The 24829-nt window shown below is 40.4% G+C and overlaps 1 protein-coding gene across 1 annotated transcript in view; it reads right to left on the bottom strand.

Annotated features, from left to right (window-relative positions):
* The window catches only part of LOC104159371 (exocyst complex component 4-like), a gene marked incomplete at both ends in the record, with an annotated part of 52964 nt that overhangs the window by 1329 nt on the left and 26806 nt on the right, over positions 1 to 24829 (bottom strand). The window contains 1 exon segment of the mRNA XM_009697258.1: positions 3824 to 3986. Within this exon segment, the coding sequence (XP_009695560.1) occupies positions 3824 to 3986 (163 nt within the window).

Here is a 24829-nt window from a genome sequence, read left to right as displayed (position 1 = left end):
ACCTGATCGCTTGCTACAACCACCTGAAAGGAGGGGTTAGCGAGGTGGGGGTCGGTCTCTTCTCCCAGGCAACCAGTGGCAGGACAAGAGGTCATAGTCTGAAACTGTGTGAGGGGAAGTTCAGGCTAGAAATGAGGAGGCATTTCTTCCCAGAAAGGGTCGTTAGGCATTGGAATGGGCTGCCCAGGGCGGTGGTGGAGTCACCATCCCTGGAGGTGTTTAAGAAAAGACTGGACGTGGGACTTAGTGCCGTGGTCCGGTTGACATGGGGGTGTTAGGGTCAAGGTTGGACTCAATGATCCTAGGGGTCTCTTCCAACCTCATCTATTGCGTAAGACTTAGAGGGAAGGGAAGACACCTTTCACGAACAGTGAACTCCTCAAGGCGCAGAACTCCAGACATTGGTGATACGCTGTAACACCCCTCACACCCTCCCCAACCCTTCTGCTAAGGAAGACTGGATCAGCCTTAGTGCTGTCTGGAGGGACACTGGAAACACGAGTATCACACCAGGGAAAGGGGCAAGTATTGGTAAGCTTTCATATGCAACAGTGTTAAGGTTATTACTACTAATGAGGCTTTTCTGCTTTAATTTGGACTGTGAGTGTTAGTATTATTGCAATTGAACTAACAACAATCTATCAAAATACAACAAACACTTAAGACTTTAAATGAACAGTAAATTCTTGGCTACAGATTTACGATGTGCTCCCTTTTGCCCCTAGTGAGATATTAAGTGTAACATAAGCACCACGGCCCAGAGGTCTTTTCCAGGCATCAGAAAGAGAAGCTTCAGGTCAAGGCAAACTACAGCAATAAACCTCAGCCTCCTCCTTGAGACAGCAACTCAGATTATTCCTCAGAGCTGTGCACCAGCTTTTGCTGCAGAATCTCATCACATCTACTTCTTTCCCACAGCCACCCAGTTTCTCTCCCCTATTTCCCCTCCTCTGCTGTTTCCTTGATCTCCTCTTCTCCCACATTCCCATTTACACGCAACTCTTTTCCCCATGCTGATCCTCTCACAGCAAAACTTTCAAAGTAGTTTTGTTTTACATAGAATTACACATAACTACAGCCAAGCCTGAGACTAATGTATTGGATGTTCAACATCTGCTTGTACAATTCACTCCTTTCCCACCAGTGCCCAATTTCCATCTTGCAAAGCCAATGAGTAGGGAGATGGCAACCTGAACGTGCACTTGGCTACCTTCTGGAAGAGAAGAAAGCCAGATTTATGATGGCTTGAACTATCTGAATACCCAAAGTACCCCTCATCTGAAGTTTTCTTTTTTTAAGCCAACATCAAACAACTAAATACATAATGACTTCTTTTTTCTTTTTTTTTTTTTTTTTTAATTACACCCATTTTAAAGATAGGGAAACAACGATTCAAAGTCTCTTCCAAATGCTACCTACTGATTTCCAGACAGCAGGACACAACTGAGGAGTCCTCATTCTTCCTACTGTTGTTAGAACACACAACTAGCAAAAGTACTTAGTATTTGTAAAATTAGCTTACAGCAAGCTATCACGGGTCACAGCACAAACACCTGCATCCATCTGTGAGGAAAACGCAAGGTGGAACCCTGCCCTAAGAGACTTCTGAAGTGAGGAATTAACTGCAGATATTCTGATAAGAAGTGGAAGGTTCCTCTGATTTAGACGGAGTTAATGGAAAGGCAAGAAAAAGAGCCTTGTAGCCTGGCACGAAAAGCACTGAAGATGGGAGAGGAGACAAGAATAACACTCCATCAAACATGTACATCCCTCAGTGGACTGAGAAATTCTGTTTCAATGGAGATTTCCATAGATATAGTGACAGCTGACAGGAGACAGATAACCAAATAAGAGATCCCAGTAAGTGCTGCTGTCACTGCAGTGCCAGCAATGACTTGGTGACAAGACCATGAGTGGTAAGAGACATGCTGCTCCTATGAGGTTATGCATCTTCACTTTAAACAATTATACCCACCTTCACTCTCTGCTGACAAACTAATACACAGCCTTAAACTGCTGTAGGTGAAACAGAGCATCCTTATTCCTCAAACTTAAATGGTCCAAGTACACCCCAAAACAGACACAATATGAAAAGGCAAGTAGTGCTATTTTGCTCCAACCTACATCTGCAAGTCAGAGTAAATTCACAGGGTGTAATTCTCAACCCAAAGAGTCATGGGAGTGTTTAAAAAAAAAAAAAAAGGTGGGGAGGAATAACCATGGGCTGACAGGGGCAGGAGGCACCTCTGAAATCCTCTGGGCAACAGTTAACCTTCTAATAACAGAAGGTTACATCGACAGCTAGTCCTGCGAGAGGGAGAGAAGGCAGTGTAGATGACTTTGACTTCTAACTGGGGCCTTAAGTACTATGAGAATACAGCCACTAGATACACATGCCCATGGGACAAAGCACAGGGAGCTCTGGATAAACAAGAAATAAACTTTAGTTGAAAAAAAAACCACCCAACAATCTGTAAAGAGGCTGCAGAACACAAAGCTCCCCTCCCACTTGTCCGAAACAGCTGATTACTCTCATTACTGCCCATTCCTGAAGTTCCTGCATTATTTCCCCACCATATAATGACCTACCTCCAACTGTAAATGAGGGATTCCTGATTAAAAAAAAACACCCAGACTTCATGGATCCCCATTTCCAGCAAATAAAGGGTGAAAACACCAGCTCACTTGCAATCACTCCCCCTCCAGCAAATACTCCACTAGATCTTTTTTAACCTTGGACTCTCTTGACTCTGGAGAGCAAAGCCTCGTAAGGCTAAGCCTCGCTCAGATGGGTAGTGAAAGACAGCCCAAGCCCTGCAGCAGCTTATAGTCCAGAGGGGTGCCAAGGACCTGTCAGATACACTGCTCCTGCTGCAGCTGAGCATGGTTAAAAGGTTACTGGTCCAAGCTGCTGGTACTCCCCACCACTGCTCCACTCTCTGCTATTCCCTCAAACCTGCTGTGAAACTCGTTCATTCCCCCAGCAACTGTTTTCAAACAATCTCATTGTAAAAAAAAAAAACCAAAACACCAACCAAAAAAAAAATCATTAAAAAGATTATTTTGCAGTACTGAGTTAAGACAGCAGGCACACATGCAGTTATGCTGGCAGAGCTGAAGAAGCTGTGATCTTTGAACCTGGAGCACCTGCTGCCCAAACAGCATATTTTGGTATTCCCCAAAATCCTCAAAGAGGCCAAAGAGAATGACCAGCACATGTAGTCAGTGGAAGAGATGAAAATTCACCACAGGTCCCCTGAATCTAGGTATAGTAACAAGACCATCTCTCCTCTCCTAACTGCTGCTCACCCTCAACTCCCCCTCACTTCTTACTCTTGTACATCGAATTTGTTCCCCCAAATCCTTCCCTTGGCCACCTAGCATCTCATCCTCTCTCTTACACTCTCCTCCCAACCACTTAATTCTTTCCACTCTGAACTCTGAATTAAAGGGGTTGGTGATAGGATTAACCGCTTAGTTTATCTAGTAATTATACAGTTATCTTAATTCTCTTTGTCCAGTCCCCTTTATCGCTTCCTTTAACAGGTCCCAAATTTACCACGGACAAAGACGAGCATAATGTATCACTGCATGCTTTGCAGCAGCTTGTATAATGGGATTCCAGTCCCAAGATGAGCCCTGGAAAGAGCTACACTCTAAAAACCAGCAATGAATCCATAACAGAGATCTTGCTGAGGCTTCAGCTTTGGGCATTAAATCTCCATCTCAAAACTTACACTCCTCTCACACTGTGAAACTGTGATTAGCAGTCAGTGTTGTGCAGTACTTGAGGGACCAAAGAGAGTTTAGGCACAGCTTTAACATCATCCCAGCACTTACTTGAACAAAGAGTTTTTAGGTCTTTGCGGTTTCTTCTTTGCAAAGAACGCTGCAAATTCTCTCCCAGAGCTGGCATAGCTAAGCTGGGTGGACGGCTCCGAGGCAGTGCGGGTGTTCTTCATATCCAGATATTCTGTCAGCAGCATCTGCCAACAGACGGAAGAGGAACTCAGCATTTGAAACACAACAGTACTGTAATGTAACTTGAATGGCTAGGATTTTTAGGTACTCTCTAAGACTGGAAAACTAATAAAAATCTCAACAATTCCAACTAACAGAAACCTGGCTTTATCTTCAGAAATGTGATTCCAAGGACTTACACGCCACTGTCTCTAGTTTGGTAAAAGCTTGTTTTACATTACATTACTTGACAAATCCAATCTGCTATAAAACCCTGATAGTTTTGCAAGTTACTAGAGGTAACTTGCAAGAAGTCCTCACTCCTCTCAAAACCGATTCTAGCAGCAGCAGCAACAGGGAGATGGTGGGTGGGATGTCGGCTGGCCTTTACACACCGATTATATACCACAGCTCTTAAAAACATAAAGGTTAGCAATATTGATCTGTTCAGTTACAACAGTGTATTTTATGTAAGCGCAGGTATGCCTGTATGTTTTCCAGATGTTTTTACGTAGAAATAGAAAACATCCACTCATCTGTTTGGTGTATGTGCTGTGGTCACGTGTGCTCAAAAAAGTCTTGGCAAAGCTGCAAAAATTGCCCTTTAATAGTTCCTAAACCACACATGCTTCTTTGACCATCAAAAATATCAATTCCCACAGCTGCCAGTTCTGCCAACATAGTTTAGGACTGATTTTCCTCTAGCCCAATATACTCAGCAAGGGGTTGGGGAGTCCCTTTGTGAGATGAGGGTCCCCTCTGTAAAACCCTCGCAGCCCTGAGCGGTAGCCTGATATTTAATGCTATCTAAGCAACTCTGTGGTGCAAAGCAGAAACAGATTCCAAGTCATTCACTTTTAATTTCCCTGTGTCTGAAGATGGAAAGAAACTCCTTAAAAATTAACTTTTGTCAGTGGATTCAGAAAGTCATTATTTATTTTCAGAAAATTCTACCTACTCAGAGGCTATTAGTAATGTGTTCCATTTTAATAATTAGCTAGTCAAAGCCCATCAAAGAGAGTTGTCTGTAATGAAAGGAATACATCAGTACTGTGCTGTCTAAGTTTAAACAAATTACATAGGAATAAATATCTAGGCAAATGGTATCATGCCCCTAATTAGAAACAATTCAGGATAGCTTGGAAAAAAAAATAATACAAACACAAAGAAACTTCAACTCCTAAAACATCTCAATTAAAACTTTACCTGAGCACAAGCTTTTAAAACGCATGCTTATTGTTGAGAGTAAAAATAATCACTGCACTAATTTTTAACAGTAATTTACCAAATCCGTTTGTATTCGCATATTTGCATTTCATCTTCTCTACTTGAATTAACTACCCAAAAATCGCCACAAAAAATGTAATTAAACCATCAAACTTAATCAAGTTTTTTAAAAAAGAAAAACACTTAGCAATTTATTCTTCCATTATGGATGAAACCTGTTTATAATGGATTCCATGACACTGGTGTCACTTTATATCCAGGACTAGGAAATGTTAAGCGCGCAATACAGTACTTGGTTCCAAGATTACAATAAGCCAACAGAGATCTGAGCTATGAACATAATGAATTATCGCCGTTGGTTAAAAAGTGGAATAGAGCAATAGAAGATGAGTTTGTCATTAGATATTCAGAACAGTTCTGAAAATGCCACAGATTAGGAAAAAGAAAAGAAAATTGTTAATTTATGGTATTACTAGGTAGGCAGGGCAGGATGGTTTGACGCAAGGCTCTGAAAAAGTCAAAAGCTGTAAAAGCAGTGAAAATAGCTGGGTTTGATAACTATTCTCAAAGTTCAACTCTAAGTTACAAAATTCAAGCATAGCAGAAACCGTGCTAGACAGATCAAAGCTCTTTCTGCTCCAGTGCCCTGTATTCAAGTGTTACACAAATTCTTCAGAACCAAGTAATTAAGTGTAAGCATGGCTGAGCAGTTACAATACACAGCCAAACCAGAGAGAAGTGAAGACTGGAGAGATCTTCTACACACAGTACATTTGGCTTATAATTGCAGCATGAAGATTAAAATCCTCATCATTTTTTCAGCAATACAATTAACACGTGGGCCAGTCAGAAAATCTAGCCAGCTACTTCCTTCAAAAAACAGCCTGAAGTTTTCATTTCTCATTGCATTGTGCAACGCCTGGTCTTCACCCAATGTCATCGGCCTCAATTTATGCCCTACGCCTGGACAGTCCAAGTTATCTTTGACTGCTCTCACAGTCCTAGTAGAGGATTTTATTAAGTATCATATTTCAATGTTAGAAGTTGTGGCCTGGTCATGTACTTATTAAAAGCCACAGCACGCTAGGACTTTAAAATCCACTTAAACGAAAAGAAAAACCAGACATTCTGCTGCCTAGCGAAAAGAACAGGACCTTTCCTTAACCAACAAAGTAAGCGATTTCATGATTTGGTCCCATAACACCTGATTAGTAGTTGCTAAGCCATCAATCAAAAACCTTGTTAGACATTAATCACCGGACTTACAGCAAGATTTATGAGTGAATGTAAAGTTTGTAACATCCCATTCATCTATAACAAGGACTTTGACTTTCTGCTCAATGGTTGAATTTTGCCATCCATGTAGTATATTTACATCAATGTCAAACAAATAAAGCCGTACAAGAGAACAAAGCACTCCTCCTCCAACTGCTCTTTGGAAATGACAATTAATATAAAATGTTTTATTAAATAAGCAATATTTATAGATTTGGAGCCTTAATTAAATTCTCAAATTTCAAAAGGTCATATCAGTATGTGTAGCCTATCATGTTGATCCGATAACAGCTTGCACTACACTGTCTTTCTGAACTGCAACAGGGCAAGAACAAATCTGCTTCTGTGTCTGACCGCTGCCTGTGCTTGCTGTGACTCTCCAGAACCACATTTTTATTCTTTGCCTGAGCCCCACGAGAAGTTGTGTAAGATGTTGTATCTTACCATGCTCAAGATTGACCTATGAACAAAGCATGGGCAATAAACCATGCCTGGCCACAGGGTGACAGCTAGATTCATTACTTGTACCTCTCGTGAGGTTGTAGATAGGAGGCCTGAGCTCTGAATAAGCTCTGTTCCATCAATTAAAAGCTGTAAATAGGTATTTCACATCCTCATATATCCTGAATTAAGATGGATGTTGTACTGTGAACAGTTTGCTCCATCAGAAAATGCTGACAGTTTCAAACTCTCCACCATCAACACAGATTTTCATTATGCCTTCATGTATTTGGGGGGTCCAGAAAATCAAATGAAAACTAACACCATACCATAAATTTTGCAAGGGTAAATAGGATGCCCAGGTAATTACTGGTCTCTCCACCTCATATTGATCAGGGACAAAAATCACAGAACAGATGATAGAAGACTCTATTAAAAAAGAATTACAGAAGAATAATAGAATTCATGTCCAGCGACATGGATTTACAGAACACAGGTCTTGGTTAACCGGTATTCTTAGAATGATGACAAATTTAGCTTTAAACAGAGAGAAAGTTATATTGCCATCAAGGATCTGACAAAAGCCAAACCACTAAAAGTCAACACAGCATCTCCTAAAAGAAAAATGTGAAAGTATACAACACGATCCTTAACTTACAACTAGAAATGAGGAAACCATCAATACTGGATTTCACAAGGTCCCAAAATCTTAATTCCTCTTTTCCTTTTGTCCTCTGTATTCCAAAGGAAATACAAGACTATTCCAGAACGCTTCTCTTTTGTTGGATAGAAACCTTCTAATTTTCAGCCTAAGTTCAGTCCTTTTTCATTTATAAAACAATAGTAATTAGGAGAAGCTTAAGCAGACAATGAAAGCACACACAACTGTGGCTACAGCAACCCCTTTCTGGATTGAATAGACCCAAACTTTTCCCATCTCAAACTCCTATGGACGTAATGACTACTGAAGGTTTGTAAATTATAATGTCTTGGCAGAAAAACAGTAAATAATAAAGTGAACACAGTATTAACAGAATAATATATTTTTTCTTTTTTATTATTGTTACTTTTCATAATACAATCAATCTACTGTAAGAATTTCAATGTCAGTGAGGTAAATCTCTACATCTAGGGGGAAAAAAAGTCATGATCTATAGGATTATCGTGTAAAGCTGTGACTCTAGCAAATTTGGGAAATTGAAGATAATCAACAGCCGAGACAGTCCCACTGCGACAATGGGTATTAATTAGCTAATTGAAAATTGCTATATAAAGCAGAGAGCTTTCTCAGAAGTAAAAGTTTACAGCATTGCCTTGTATCGGTCTCGCATCTGGAATGCCAAATGAAATTCCAGCACTCAATAAACAAAGAGAGATCAGGGGAAAGGAGGTGGAAAGAAGCCTGCAAGTTATTAAAAGGCTGGAAGGCATGATTTACAGCAAAACACCAAGAAGCCATGAGCTCAGTCTTGTTAGTTTAGCAAAGAGAAGGCTAAGAGGTTACTGGATCAGTCTGCAAGTATGCAACAGAGGGCACAGAACTGATGAAAAAAATCCTCACTAATGAATTATTTTAGAAAATCCAAAGGCTGGAAAGTTGAAGCTGGACAGGCTTCAATGACCGGTCAGGCATACATTTCCAGAGCACAATTAACCACTTACATCAAAGGTTACACTGTACTGTCACTAATTTTTTTTTTCCCCTCCCAGTCAAGCCTTTCTAAAGCACGTGCCCTCGTTCAAACAGGAATTAATTCAAGAAAGTACTATGGCTTGTTTTACACAGAGGTCAGGCGAGAAGATCCCAACAGCTCCTCATAATCTCAGGATCTTAATCAGGCTGTCGCACTATCCAGTGCCAGCTCCCAGGCTCTTGCATGAAGAAACCATTACTGTTCAAAGTACTATTGCTACGCAGCACCTGTACTTACCATTTCGAGTTGACATAGGAAATAAAAACAGCTACTTGGTAACGTTTGTGTTTGGCGAACAGGTTTGTGCTAGTGGAAGCTTCTCACCCAGGTCTGTCTTTGGCAAAAACTGCACAGCAAACTGCAAACAAAGGCTACCTTGCTTGTACTTTGAGGAAACGGTAAGAGGCGAAAAACCCACAGAAATAATACTCTCAGCATCTGAGAATGTCTCCAGTATTTTGCTATGCAGTACTAGCAATCGAAAGCAAGATTTATTTTCAGCTTATTGCTTTGACACACTGGGCGGCCGCAGAAACGTTGGCATTTCAGCTGTACTGATGCACTGCGGACTCCTCTTGAGTTGTATCAGCCTCCAAGAAGGCTTTGGAAGCACATTTTGGTTAGACCTAGCAGGAGGAATCAGAAGCTGAGATTACAAAGCAGAAGAGAGGTTTCCTAATGGGATTTCAATGAGGAAAGCTGGTTAAAAACAGAACAGCAGATCCAAATTATCCTACGTCCCCTGGTTCAATGGGGATGCACGGAGCTGCCCAGTGACAGCAAACAACAATGTGTGCATTGAAGAAAGGCACAACATTCCTGAGATAATGATATCCAGCCATAGATGATGTCAGGGGCAATGAAAGCAACTGCAAATGAATTCTGAAAGAAAAAAGCTGGGAGTTCAAGTAGGATGCACTACTGTGACGTGCACTTACTCCTTTGTAAACACACGAAAAGAGGCATTGCTCTTCAAGTTCTGGAGACTGGGAGTAACTGCTAGCAAAGTGCCAGAATAAGGCAAAAAAAGCAGTGGCACTCTATGTGAGACAGTAGTCTATAGCTAATTACCCAGTAATTTTCTGTATCAAAAGTCTTAATAATTAAAATACTGCAGTAATTGTGGAATTTAACAAAAAAAAAAAAAAAAAGAACAGTTAATTGAATTCTAAGAGCACTGAGCTTGCTGCCAAAGTCGTATCACATCGAGAACAGAGGCCGAGTACACACATGGCAAACATGACAAAGGACAAAGCAATAACGTACGTCTGAAAGAACAAAACCAATTTTTAGGTGCTGTGAATACTGTTTAATGCTGCACAACCTGCTTTACCTAATCCTCTTGTTGCCCATGAAATTAATTTAACTGAAACATAATAATAAAAACCCTTCCAGAATTAATTCTCTCAAGGCATCGCCCAATTCCATTACCATACAAGAAGCAAGAATTCCTTTTGGTTTTCGTTTTTGGGAAAAAGTAAAAAATAACCCCAGAACTGCTTAGATAATGCTATCATTGCCAGTGCTACTACATTTATTATCAACGCTAATTGTCAATTAGCGCAACTATTACTGTAAACCTGTGAATGTGCATCTACCTCCAGGGAGGAAGGAAGCGAGGGAACAAACCTCAAGACTACTTTAAAAACACAATTTCTTAAAAGCTGTTTTAATTGGCAATGAATCGCACACCTGCTTGGATTGCTTTGGAGAGTTTAAAACCAGAATCTTTTCATTTCACAAGCTTTTGATAACACGTGCGTGGACTTCATAACCTCAGCACCACAGGCTCCGACTCTACTTGGTGTACGGATGAGCTGAAGTCACTCGAGACACACATACTCATGCAATGGGTTTCACAGTTGCTAGCACAGCAAAAGCAGAAACCGTTATGTGCTGTCACAGCCATCAACCTCAGGCTGTAGGTTCCTTGAACGAGCCAGCGCTGGCCAGCACTCATTTCATTTTCCCACTCTTTACGCAAGCTGCCACAACAGCTTACGCATCTATCAAGAAAGGAACTTTGGTTCAGTAACAAATGCCCAGTGTAACGATTAAAATAGTGGTGTTTTCTGCAAGCGTTCGCTAATTAACCCTCGGATGTATCAACAGCCCGGTGACATATCATTATCTGATTGAGCAGATTTAAAGTGAAACCCTGGTCCCGCTACAAGTGCAAAGACAAACATTGCTGACTTGTACAGGGCGAGGTTTGCACCCACCGACTTTCTCAACCGCTGACAGCATGAGAGATTGTGTCTTACCGCTGACAAACACACCTGATAAAAGGCCTCTTACCGTTACTAACTTTACCCCACTCCCCTGTGCCGCATCAATATTAGAAGTTGCATCATAGCTTACGCTTGTGGCTCAGAAAATATGCAGCTAAAAGAAAAAGCTGCTGAGAGACTACAGTAGGTAACCTTATCTTCCGCAAGATGTGAGCAGGCACGCGTTGTTGAAAGAGGGCTGCCTCTTCTCCAAGTCCTCAAGGAGGGCTTTGCAATGCTTTCTAACTTTAGTGGCTTTAATATCCATATAACCAACAATCTGGTACCAGCTCATACAAAAGTACATGATGAAGGTCATCTTCAGTTTAGTGATGCATAAAGTTTTAAGATGTTTTCACTGAAATGTAGTCATCTGGCCTCCATAAAGGAGAAGGGGAGCTGGGCTGTCTTTTTTTCCACCTTTCCCAGTAGTTCTGCTTTTTTTATTTATTTAAGAAAAGAGGAACAAATACTGATGACAAATGTATTTAAGCTAACAATAGTCAACTTGAATAACTGGGTCATAAAACAAACGGACAGGATTTATTTTTCTCCAGGCACCTCAGCTGTTCTGCAAATACAGATTATGCTAGCAGAAGTGATCCAAGTAACAAGGCTGCTTTCTCATTTTGGTATCAGGCCCTTAACACCAAAACAAAATTTAAAAAAAAAAAACAAACCTAAACCAAACCAAAAAAACCAGAATGAAGGTGGGCAGCACAGGGAGCCAGTCAGGATTATTCATTTTGTCCAAAGAAAACCCATGTTCGGACGCATGTTTCCATAGTAAAGCAGGCATTTCTCCTGCACCACAACGACTGGCATCGGTGACACCTACACATTTACACAGCCTGGGAGGGTTTCGTTGAATATTGCTCAATGCTTGGGGGAAAAAAAAAAAAAACAAACAACAAATCCTTTTGTAATTTTTGACAAGGAAAACTCAATTGGCTTCTGGGCAATAACTTGTAATTGCTAGGACTCTTTGATGACTATATAAAAACATATGTGTGTGTATTTATATATCTACATATACACATACATACACACACACGTATATCTTTACCACATGGTCCTTCTGATACAATTGATCAAAAGTTGCAAAACACATATGGTCCAGTACGATCCAGAGGATGGATAACTAGCCAACTGTATTCTACAATGGACCAAAAAGCAATGAAGTTCAACAGAAAGGCGCAATTACCACCCGCTTCATAGATGGCACAAAATGAAGTATTTTCCTGCAAGACTAAAATACCCTGTCTTTCAGTTTGACTGGACTTTCTCTTGTTCATGTAGCATATAAAAAGGTCAAGGAGGAGTGTAAGAGTTGAATAGGTAATTGAGTGCAGATTTCTGCGCTGCAATTATAATTTAGCTAAGCTTCACTGGTTCTGCACATTTTGGAGGTGGGGAGGATACAGTTAGAAACATGTTTATAACTGAAGTAAAGCTAAACATTTTAAAATCACACAGAAAGAGGATATATTTGCTCACGTTTAGTGTCTACTACACACCCACCTATAACAGCATCCTCTGTCTCGGGGAAGAAATGAGCATTTCTAACGCACAGGAGAAAGAGTGCTACGCTCAATCCAACTGATGGGAGCTTCTGCTGCTCAAACTGGCACATACAATACAGCAGCAGCAAAGAGAGGAAAAGGCAGCATGCTGTTTAAATACCAGCCATGTTAACTCATGGATAATACAGCACACTTCATGTATTTCATGCCTTCAACTAATTGCTTAAGACATCCTGCTATAGTGTAGATGGTAACAGTAGTGTGCCCTCAGTCTTCATTAAATGCCAGCTCTTAATAACAGACTCGAAAAGGGCTTTAATTGCAGTTAGTTGCAGCTCCTGAACTTTAAAAGTTGTTAATCAGATTTCTATGTAAATGGAATGACGATTAAAGGTTAAGTACAGGTTTCTGAAATTCCAGCAGTTGAAGACGTATTGCCCTTAACAGGAAAGAGAAACTACCAGCCTTGACAGGAACTAAACATCTTAATTAAATACTCAGAAGTACAGTACTTATTTCTGCATGAAGTTCTATTTTCAAATGTCAAACTTAATCAGGCACTTGACAAAAACGTGCAATATCCCTACAGCACAGAAGAACAAAAAATGCCTTGGGATTCTTTCCTGAGGAAACACCTGTATGTCTCCCGGTCCTCAGCTCCCCAACAAATTCAAGTTCTCCAAGCCACTTGTCCTGAACAACAAGGAGGAAAGTTTTATGACTCTAAAACTGCAGGAGTCCAGCTGAGAAATAAGATACAACATTTTTCAACATGTCAGCTTTTCTCCTGCTTGCTCAGTTTATCCCTGTAACAAGCGTCATGCTGCCAAATAAACATAAGGGTCCTCATAAATCTGACTTGCAGAGATTTATTTCCCTTGAGGGTACAGCCCATCAATTATCACCAGTCAAATGTACAAAAACTTCTTCATTGGGAGTAAATTTAGTACATCTGTACGGTGCTCTGTGAGCAGCTTGTTGCTCTGTGTTTTGGTGCCAAATGCTACTGAGAGCATCCAGGTGTGCTGGTTTCTGCTTCTGAACTTGAACCCTGAGCAGCCCAGGACATTCAGATCGACCAAGCAGTTCAAGCCCTGTGCTCCTTCCCTCATGGTGCTGCTGGTAATTAATCTAACCCGCACATTCGTCACCTACAGACTCATTATAACAAATATAAAAACTGAATATGTCAGTCAGATAGAAGTCCAAGCCCGACTTGAAACCTGATTTCGGATTTATTCCAATTAACTAGGATTCCAGTCTCTGATTTCAATTCATTTGCAGCGACATATGAATTTCGTTATCGGTGTGCACATCCTGCACGCAGAGTGCTGTACAGCAGTGACAAGCAGACCTAAGTGGGATCCCTGATAGGATACTTTATGCCAAAACGTTACAAAATAAGAAGTATTTCTTGCAATTCGGGGTTCAGATCCTAATCTGAGTGAAAAGCAACTGCACCTGGGATTAGCTCAGAGACTGAATAAGGGACTTCAGGACCAGAGACCTTTGCCCTGGGTCATACAGACACTGGGATCAGCTGCCAGAGAGACTGACCCAGCTATTTCACATCCCTGCTAATTTGACTATATAGCAAACAAATTAGCACACATCTTCATACAGCATCATGCACATTAATTAAAAAAAAACAAACAACAAAAAAGGAAGTACCTGAATATTTTTATAAATATAATAGACACAAAACTGCACCCATTGCTAATACAATTAATATTTAAAATTGGATTTTATGTCTGAGTTGTTTTTTAATGACAAACTATACCTGATCTCAGAAGAACAGATTTTTCCAGTAAGCTTTATAGCAGCTATAGCAACTGCTAGCCCACTGCAGCACTGCTGCGTGGAAGAGAAAAACCAGCCAAGAAAAAATGTGTACAGTGGAGGTGACTATTACACTTGCAATCCAGAGCATGAAAGGAATTTAGCAGTGGAAGCTGCAGAGACAGACTTTGCCTCTAAGCAATATCAAATAGTGAGAAAGAAATGGTGTAAGGAACAATGAAAGTTCATTAAAGTGAGTAAGAGAACTGTATAGCCACCAGTTGCTTCATCTTCTTTCAGATTAGTTAAAAACTTCATCACAGTGACTTGAAGAAAGAAGGACGAGCAACGAGACTTCCACCCACCTCTTCGTAATATGCTGCTGTAACAGGAGACATTACCCACAAGAGTGATTTACCAACCATTGTCAGGCATGTGAAGAAGTAAAAGGAGATTCAAAAAAAGAAGTCTGTTAGAGTTAAACCCAGTATTGTTGCTTCATTATATATAAAAGGCTTTTAAACAGAACTTGCAGAATGTCTATTATGTCGCATTTTTAAAAGTCTGCATTTTTCAAATTCAAATGGAATCTCTTGCATTTGTCAGAATTAACTTGGAGATTTTCAGATCCCAGAAGAAAATGGCACCAAACAGCCCTGTTTAACAGGGACCAGACTAACAAAAAAAATGTTTCCCTGGCTCTTTAAACACACGTTGGCATTTTCTAATTGACCAAATCCTTGAAGATCCAACCACATCTGAATCTACAACTGTGGCCCAGAGGCAACGCACCTAACAAACGGTCCATAAAATTAGTTATATGAAGAATAGAGAAACGGCCCATAAAATTAGTTGCGTGAAGGTTTTATACAAAAGAACAGCTAAATTCTAGGGCAGCAAACGTAGGCTTCTGTACGAACAAGCCTGGTGACTCCAAGACGTTGATAAAAGGGCGCGTTCCCCTTTTGACATCAACCCAGCAGCCACCATTTCAAGCCCAGCTTATAAGGCCACCGACATCTTTGAAATGACATCAGAACTAGACAACCTCTTTGTCAAACTTACAATAACTATGGTTTTATATTCCTCCCATTCCCGAATGGATGGTAGTATGTAGCAGTGCAGTCAGCAGTCTGGGTTTTGAGGCTTAATATCACATTTTAGCAAAAAAAGTGCCCCTGACCTTATTTCAGAAATACATATTTCTGTAACGCTTCAGGGTCTTCAACTTTATTACAAATATCCTGATGCCAGAGGGGGGAGCTCACAGCATAGACAAGATTCCCATTTTCAGGCTTGGGGGAAAAAAACAATAAAAATTGCAAATTGTTTACAGCTCGTGTGCATGAGCCGTTCCAGCCTTTTAAAGCACACATCAGGATTGCTACCCCTTCTCCCTTTTATGCTGCTCTACAAAAGGTACAGCATCGGGCCACCAAAATGCCAACGTTAAGCAGATTATAACATTTCTGAACATGTTCCATTACAGTAGATACTTGAATGCCTTTCTGCATCAGGGAGCCTTTTCCTCCCCCTTTCATCAGCTTATCAAATGAAGCTAAACAGTAACGCTTGCATCTAATGATACTAGGGACCTTGTAATGGGATTAGGAAAAACACCATCATTAGTTTCAAGGAGGAATATGACCTTGTAGACATTTCTTACTCCGCGCTTTAAAGGGACACAGTAGGAACAATGAAATTAATTCCTACATAGGCATGAGGAATGGGCAGGGAGAAGCAAGGGGCTTTCAATTCCCAGGTATATACTGTCTTTCCTCTGGTATTAATGGCAAGTCAAAAAGCAAATAGATAACCAGAATGAAACCTGAAACAGAAAAGGAAAAGACAGGTGCTTCCTGAAGCCAGTCTGAAAGGCTCTTGGCTCAACAACAGCCAGTTTTAACCAAGCATCAAACTTCAAACCAGTACGTGCATCGGCCAGTATGAACACTACGGTCTCTCCCCCGACATCCTCCAGCACCCACTTCTCCGAGCCCCCAGTTAGATCAGCAAGCGGCACCGCGCAAAGCACCAGAGGTCCTGGTGGGGACACAGCGTGGGGGCTGCGAGCACACACGCAGCAACGCCAGTTGAGCTCTGCTTTTTCCACGATCTTGACAGCTAAGTGTCGTTGGACTCTTCTAAGGAATCCGCAGACAGCTGCGCATCAGGACCACTCGTCTGCAATCCCACCTGAGGCCTTCGCTTGGGAAGTGCTGAACCCCCAGCTTAATTTCTGAAGTGCTTCTCAGCACTGAAAATACTCTGAGCCCTGTTGAAACACATTCAATTTGGCAAGTGTTCAAATTATTTTAGATAAAATTTCTCCAGCAAGACCTGCAACCAATGCTTTTGTTTACTCAGAAAGGCGTAAGTGTTTCTGGAATCACTATGTGGCTTTCAATATCCAAACCAATCATGCATGTCATTGTTTCCTTCAGTAAAAACATTTCTTTAGATTGCCAAAAGGAAGTGTAAATGCAATAGCAACAGGAATCCATTTTAAAGCTAAGAGCCTGACACACACAAAAAAAAAAACCACTGTATTTTCACAGGATCTAAAGCAAACAATATTACTGGTACTGCTGCTCAGAAAGGAGCCCCTCCTGAACAACACTGCGACATCTCCATCCAGTCTTTTACTACCTTACTGCAAAACGCCTCTCTTTCATTCTTTGAGATGCAAAACATGAATTTGTCCATATTTTCCCCAGCAGGAACCCGAGAGCCTGGTCCTTTCTACTGAAATTCTAGCTCACATGAACATCCTAAGGCATCCTAAGGCTATTGCCATATAGTCAGTTTTTAAGGATAATATTCTTTGGTTCCATTGCAATCGCACAATAGAGGTAGGGATTTGTTTTGTTCATTTTGAAAACTGAAAGAAAACCAGTGCAATATATCAGGTCAGCTAGCAATCTGGTCCAGAGGGCTGGATATTTGAATTCAGGTTCCAGCTCTGGCTCCGCTCTCTCTGAATATTCATTTTACTGCTGCGTGCTATTGAATAGCATCAAGATAAGGACCTGGACAGATAAGTCCAAACAAAAGCTACACCATCCAGGGCAGAAGCAGAAAGGCCGAGTGCATTTGTATAACATCTTAACCCTTACAGAAGCCAACACTAAATCCTGCACTGACAAAATCCTCGGTTCAGGCACAAGTCCTCGCAACTGGCAGGGCAATGCCACTGGGTGGAGCCAGGATAAAGCAGATGCCTGCAACAGGAATTTCAGCGCTCTGCCAGTTTTGATACCATTTCAGTGCTGGCTTTCTCTAAAGAAAAGCTGCTGCTACCATGGCAAATTCTGTCCTTTGAGATTCAGCCAACCCCCCTGTACAAATACCATCCTGCTGCTAAATTTCAGAAATTAAAAGTGTATTATTTTACTCAGAACGCTTCATAGACACAGGCCATCACTTCATGCTACCACAATTATTAAAACAACCTTCTAGCATCCCCTGTAATACCACAAAGAAAAAAAAAAAACAACAGAGGACTGTCAGATTCAACTCAGCTGATGCAGGGACCACCTACCATTTCAAGCTTCTGGGTATTCATTTTAAAATCTATTATGTTGCAATCTGCAAAGCCCATCCTTCGCGGCACAAGACTGCAGTAGGACACGCAAACCTGATGCAGTACCTAAGTCTATGTGTCCAGTTATGCTACAGTACATTTAACATAGATACATATAACTTGAAAAAAGTTGAGTACTGCATGGCTTCTAAGCATGAGCAAGAGTTAGAAGAAATGAACAGACAAAACCTACATTAACTTGTCTCCATTTCAGATAATTACTTGTGAGGTTTTTTTAAGGCATTTGTGACTCGCAAGGGAGTCTGTAAATTTACTGTCTTCTGCAATCTAATAACGTTGGCAGCTATGAGAGTTACCTATTTATTGGTGTGTGACACCAGTCTATCTTCAATGGATAAAAAAGCTGTTACTTAAGAGTTCTCCCTCTCCCTTTTAGCATGTACAGCTTCTAGTGAACAGAATTTTTTCAAAGGAAAAAGAAAAAAAAAAGTTAAAAAAACAACCAAAGCAAGTCCATAAAAGTTGACAGAAAAGAGAGGAAGATGGAAGGAGTTATACTGATGGAAGGACACAGGGCAGGGAGATTTGTCGCTTATTTACAACCGATAAAACGGGGAGGCCTAGGAGAGACCACACAGGATAGAACAAAGCTACCAGACCAGGAATCAAAGAGATCCAGAGCATATTTTCAGTTCATGTATCAGTTTGCAGCACAGTCTTCGGTTCTCCTCTTTCCCAAGTCACATTCTTTGTCTCAAGCAACAATTAACAGAGAATTTTTGCTGAATATCTGTTCAATGACAACCATACTAGGAGTCTGATCTTTGCTTAATATTACTGGGATGCAAATAAAAATGGCATTGAGAATAGATGTGTCTGCAACGTGGCTCCAAGGAAGGGCAAAAAATTCCAGGACCACAGTTACCCCTACAAATGCAATGCCAAGGTAAGATGGCAGGTAAGAATAGGTTACAGTCAAAGAAAAGGCAATGGGCACATTTTAAAATACACTGTGCACTTTAAAACCTACAGACATACAAATCACTGTCAAGTATGAACCAGCAGCTCCCAAGTGCTTCCTTATTCCCTTCCATTAGTCTGCTGCTTTTCCCCCGATCCTATCAGTCATAAATGGAGGACTAATATATACCTTTATTTTCCCAAAGTGTAAATGCATCAGAGTTCAAGTGTAAATAATTTATAAATCAAGGCAAGCAAGATTCTGGTACATGGCCGAAACGAGGATAAAGCTTTTAAGAGGAGGAAGATGCGTGCACATCCATATAAACACAGTCAGTTCGCCACTGCCAGCGAAGACCTCACAAGGGAACCACCACTCCCTCTCCCTCCTCCTTCACATTCCCTTGATTTTAATATTGGTCCTTCAACCAAAAGCTCATTACTAATCCAATTTTAATGTCACTTGAATTCTGACAAATAAGGAGACCACACAGGGAGCTGATGATTTTAATTCTGGCACTTAAATCAGAAGTGTGAAGTTAAATGCAACGCATACCCTCCCCCTTTCGTTAATTCTACATTTAATTGCAATGTCTTGTTCTTCCAAATCCCAACTTGCAAGGCAGTATTTAGAAATAAATCAAACAGGCAAAGTTTCAAAGCTTTGATAACCCCCGAGTTGGTAGATTGGCTCTCTAGCATTTCATCCATCATTGTGGATGGCAGGACTATAATCCCAGTGATTTTCCTGGAATCGCAGAAAATTGCAAGAGACCTCAAGAGATCACCTAGTCCACCCCAACACCCCAAACAACCAGTTATGTTGTTGTGCCTGACAGATGCTCAGAAGTTTTTAAGGATGCTGTGGAACAACAATATAACATCCCTAAATCACTCACTGCTTACATACAGTAGCCATTAGGTTAGATATGAAGAAAAGAAACGTTCAAGTCTCCCTTGCCAGGCTTGAAGCTCAGTACTTCCTATCCAATCATATCCTGGAAAACACGCGACTCCACTCCTCTTTTCAACTCTCTTGATATATTTGAAAGCAAAGGTCTCCCTCCACCCCTTAAGTCTTCTTATCTACAAGTAAATGGACTGTTCCTTTTTAACTCAAGTAATTTTTTTCCTAAATCTCTGATCATGCTGGTTGATCTCCTTTGAATTCCCCTCCTATTCTTTGGCTTCTTCCTTGAGACTAATACTCAAAGAGGACATAGGACCGCAGCTGAAATCTTTTCACAATGACTAGAACAGGATTATTTCCAGTTGTCCTGCAGGCCACGCTCCTCTGGTACTCAGCATGGCAACACTTGACTTTTTTTTTGGTGACTTACTGATTCACAGCCCATTTGTAATCCCATGTATCACACAACTCCTTGGCCAAAGATAAGACATACCCATCTCTTCATTTCATCTCCATACACAGAAATAGCTAAACGTATACCTCTCCTTTTAAATTTAATTTATTAAGATCTTCCAAATTCTAATTGTATTCTCCAACATGCTCCCAAGTCCCACCTTCCAGCCTGGTATTTGCACATTTTACGATTCTCTCTACTGCATTATTCAAGACATTAACAAACATATTGAATAGCACCAAGCCCGGGACAGAGCACTCAAAAGAGCCATCAGATAAATTCCTCAATAGCAAACCTTTCATAACTTCTCCTTGTCTAGTCAGTTGTTTACCTCACCTCATTACAGTTTTACCTACGCTGTAGTTCCCAAAGTCAGTTACGAGAAAAAGTCCGTGAAACACTAGAAGAAGGCTTACTGTCACCAGGACATAGGCCACCCACTGCTTCTCCCTCCTCCACAATCCTTGCCACCAGATCTCAGAAGGAAATTAAATCAGTTGACACTTTATGTTTGACATATAGCAACAGTAATTCTTCCTCTGACTTTATAGATTACTTAGACAGTTTATGGGTTTCTACTTTTTTTTTTTTTTGAGAAGTCAGAGTTAAAACAACTGCTTTGCAAGTCCCTGGGTTCTCCCCCTGCTTCCCTGACTCCTTTTTTTAAAAGGCTGTGTCTAGATTTTCCATTTTATGGTTTTCCAGAATCTCCTGAGAGATGTGTTGATCAGTACACCTTCTCCTGAACACCTTCTCCTGAAGATGTTGCTTATGCTATGATTATCACGGAGCAGAAGTGAGAATGATGATGATGACAAAAGGCAGGTTATGGGGTAATAAAAAGACAGACATAAAAATAAAATAAAATACCACAAGTCCTCTAACCCCTTCATTTAAATCCAGCAAGGTTTTTAAAGGGATGGGGAGATTGGACAAGACCCACTGAGAAAGCCCAGTAAAGTCTTGCTACAACTCAATCCTTGGTTAGACCCTGTAGAACAGGAGTCTGTAGTCAGGACGTAACAAAGAAACGGGGGAAAGGGAAGGAGAAATACATGCACATATTGAAAGAATAAATCAGTGAATTTTGGAAGCACTGTATCTTTTCACGTCGCAAAACATAATCCGCCTTTAAACTACTGAATCGCAGAAAAAAGTTATCCCATAATTGCTACACGTTTTGCCTGGGATTTGTATCTGCGGCTCCTCACATTGTCGTTCGTTAACAGCACAATGTATTCTTACACTTCTCTGACAATACACAATTCACTTCTTTTTCAGCTGCCTAGCAGATGGCATGCGAGAAGCCTGGTTTTCTGTGGCACTGGTTCTCAGAGTTGATTCAGCTCATGTATATCGCAAAACATAAGCTCTGGCTGAAGTGTCTCCCATGGTGAGGTCATTCACAGCACCACTCTGCTCCGTAGGTTTCTATACGTTTATTATCCTACAGTCTTTTGCTCAGAAGTAGCACTAACCAGGTCACATATCTACACCAAACCTGTAGAAATACCCAAAGCTAAATTTTAATCTGCCAGTCAAATGTGAATTATCGACGTTTTAGAGAATGGAACTCGGACAACACAAAAGCAAAGCTCTCACGCAAGCAATCAGGCTAAAAACGACACCAAATCTAAACTGCTACTTTTCCTATTCTCAGCATGTTTCCTGCATTTAGGAATTTTTTTTTCTTTAAGATTTGGTCTTTATTTTCTCTGGAAGGTCCAGATTTAGTCTGGCCACTTCTCTAACAATTAATTCAGTATTAATCTTCCAGAACGAAGATTTTAAAAGAGGGCAATATCCTCCCCAGACATCAACCTATCTTTACTCAGTTTGGGCCTGTCAAGCGGCATTAAACAACGTGTACGCAAAACAAACATTAAAAATGTTTTGTCATTAAGTTACAGTCTTGGACCACTGGATTTCAGAGTATTTTCTTCAGATTTGTCCAACTTTTCAGATAAGTATTGATCTCCTCAGACCTAAACTCATTTATGGTACTGCAGAAAGAGGGGTAGTAGGATGACAACTAGCACAGCCTTGGATGAAATTCTCCACAAGCAGAACCCACAGAGAAGCATCTAAAACACATGGATTTGATTTCTTTATTTAAATTTGATGTTTGCCAGGTAGATCAGACAAGGAGTTTCATTCACTTCCTTCATGTGTAAATCTGCCCATAACAAGCTTGTGGGAAACACGGACTGTTGCAACATGTTTTATGACCAAAGATCTACCCAAGTGCCCGCATTCTTCAGTCCATTTCTAGTTATAAATTTTAAACCCATAAAGAGATAGTAAATTACAAAGATCATGGACCTTGGCAGAGCAAGTTTTGATTCAAGCAGCAGTTCCTCTGTTCAACTGCAGGCACACAAAAAAATCCACCACTTTTTACCCATTACCTGCCTCTCAGCTGTGCTGAAAACCCTTGTTTCATGTTCTTGGAGCAGCAAGGAACAGAAACTGCCACCTACCCTTCCCATCCCACCCATTATTTTACCACATTCCTCCTTATTCTGCAATATTCCTCTTGTTCTGCAATATTCTTCACAACGAGCACAGACAATTCCAGGCAGACACCTGCATATGAGGACTGCTGCATTCATTTCTATAAGGGCAATATAAAATTTGATTTGATATCCATCCTTTACGCACCCTAGCATCTTCCCAGTTTGGATCACAGTTTGCACATTAAGAGTAGGCTGCCACTAAGCTTTCTGAAAATGACACCCACTTTCCTGTCTTTGGCTGATTTAGAACCAAGGAAGCTCAACAAATAATTTTATTTTCCCTCTCAGTACATACTTGGTAACTTATTTAAACGTCTCGCAGACTCATCAGTCCCTTCTTGTCCCAAACAACTCGAAAGATTTTGTAGCAGGTGTCTTCCTGCACAGACCTTTTCGAAGACCACTGATCAGCCTAATAGCCACCACAAGGGTCATCAGAAAAACAGAGTTAACCTTTCTTCTTTCCATTATGATAATTTTTCACTCATTGTTACTTTACATTTCCTAGTGAGTTTTTTAATCAACTAAAAAAACCTAACCAACAAAACAAAAACCCCTGTTTTTCAACCACTGGCTACTTTGATTTGTTGGAAAGTTCTTTATCCCTTGCAAGTGCACTGACAGAACTATTACAACAAACCCCACTCCACTCACAAGACCTAATTTTTCCCCTACAGAAATAATTTGTAGAATTTTTTGTACATGTAAATAAGACATTTCTGCTTATCATCCAATCCTCAGCTGGAGGTTTTAAGGAAAGGCTGCTTATCTTTCCTGGCATCTCAGTGACTTCATACTTCTCCTTCCTAAAAAAGTCTTCTGACACACTGCCTTTGAGCTTCAATTAATTTCAAAGTTCCTTTTAAAGCCTCTAGCTCTGCCTGTATGTCTTTATTATCAGAAAAGAAGAGTTTCTGGGTAGCTTCCTCATTTACACTCTCAAAACTAAAGACTGGTTTCAGAGAAATCATTTAGCTTTCCCGTAACATTTTCTTTTTTTAACACATAATCTTGTACAATTCAGCAAAACCACAATGTCTTTTGCAGGCATCTTGCTTTTAATGGTCTAAAGATATATCAAATATATTTGATCCCTAAAACCCACAACAATCATCTTCACTTCCCTTCTATTGCCTAGTCTAAAAAAATATTCCAGCCTATTAGCTTCCCTAGGGCTTGATTTCTAAATCTTAGGTTATTTGCGTCAAATAAACACACCTCCAACCTTGGCAGCCGTACTGTTTATCCAGTTGCTGTTTTTCCTTCTGTTCAAAGGAACATAATTCCAAGACTGGACAACTGAAAACCAGCAGCCAGCTAAGAGTTTTGCTTCCTTTGCCCGTTTAGAGGACTTTGCATTTTAGTCTTTTACCTTACCTTCTTTTCTGTTCATTTTATTATTTGATACTCAGCCTGCTCCTCTGGATGCTTAACATAATTATACTCTAGGAACTTCTACACAGCTCAAATTACTCATTTTGAACCAACCACGGTACATCATGTCAGACAGCAATCCAAGATTTAACCTAAAACCCACTTTCCTCCTCCTGTGGGCTCTTGAACCAGCCATCACAAGAACCAAAGACAAGGTCTCCATCAACAGGTTCTGACTCTTTCACTTACCCAACTTAAACATCAGGAATGGTGGATGGCAGCCACCACAATTTTGTTAACAAGTGCTGGTCTTCAATTTTTTTAAATAATAATAATAAAAAAATTTACATTCCATTTCCAATCCTCAATCCACAGACTAATAAAACCTGCTAATACACTACAATTTTTACAGCGTAGTATTTTTGTCCGTATATGTGATCTTCTTTACTCTGAATTTTTATCTCACTAGACAGAGGAATTCTTTAAATAAAGGCATGTTCCTCCACCTCCTACAAAAAGTCTGTCTTCCATGCACAGTCTGCAAACAGCTTTACAGATTTCCACTGACATTTGTCATTTCACCACCTTTGCATAACGCACTCCATAATTTGGTTTTCTCCATCACAAGGGAATCCAATCACCTAATTTTTATTTAACTTGGTTTTTAGCTTTATTTGGTATCTATTTTTCATTCAGTTGTTTCATCTTTAATTTTTATGTAATTCCATGCATCCTCCTCCTTGCAATATGTTGTTGTTTGCAAGTGATTTGTTCATTGATGGGGACAGTTAGATAGCAAATATTTATTTTACCACTGAAGATAAATATTTGACATCTATCACCACTCAATTTTCATACGGATAAGAAAATAGTCCCTCTTGAATTATCATGACAACTAGATG

The sequence above is a fragment of the Cariama cristata genome, unplaced genomic scaffold (assembly GCF_000690535.1).
Source record: "Cariama cristata isolate BGI_N322 unplaced genomic scaffold, ASM69053v1 scaffold2653, whole genome shotgun sequence".
In the NCBI taxonomy this organism is placed as follows: Eukaryota; Metazoa; Chordata; class Aves; order Cariamiformes; family Cariamidae; genus Cariama; species Cariama cristata.
Note: the sequence above shows the minus strand (reverse complement) of the source record. Positions and strands in the feature narration are given on the sequence as shown.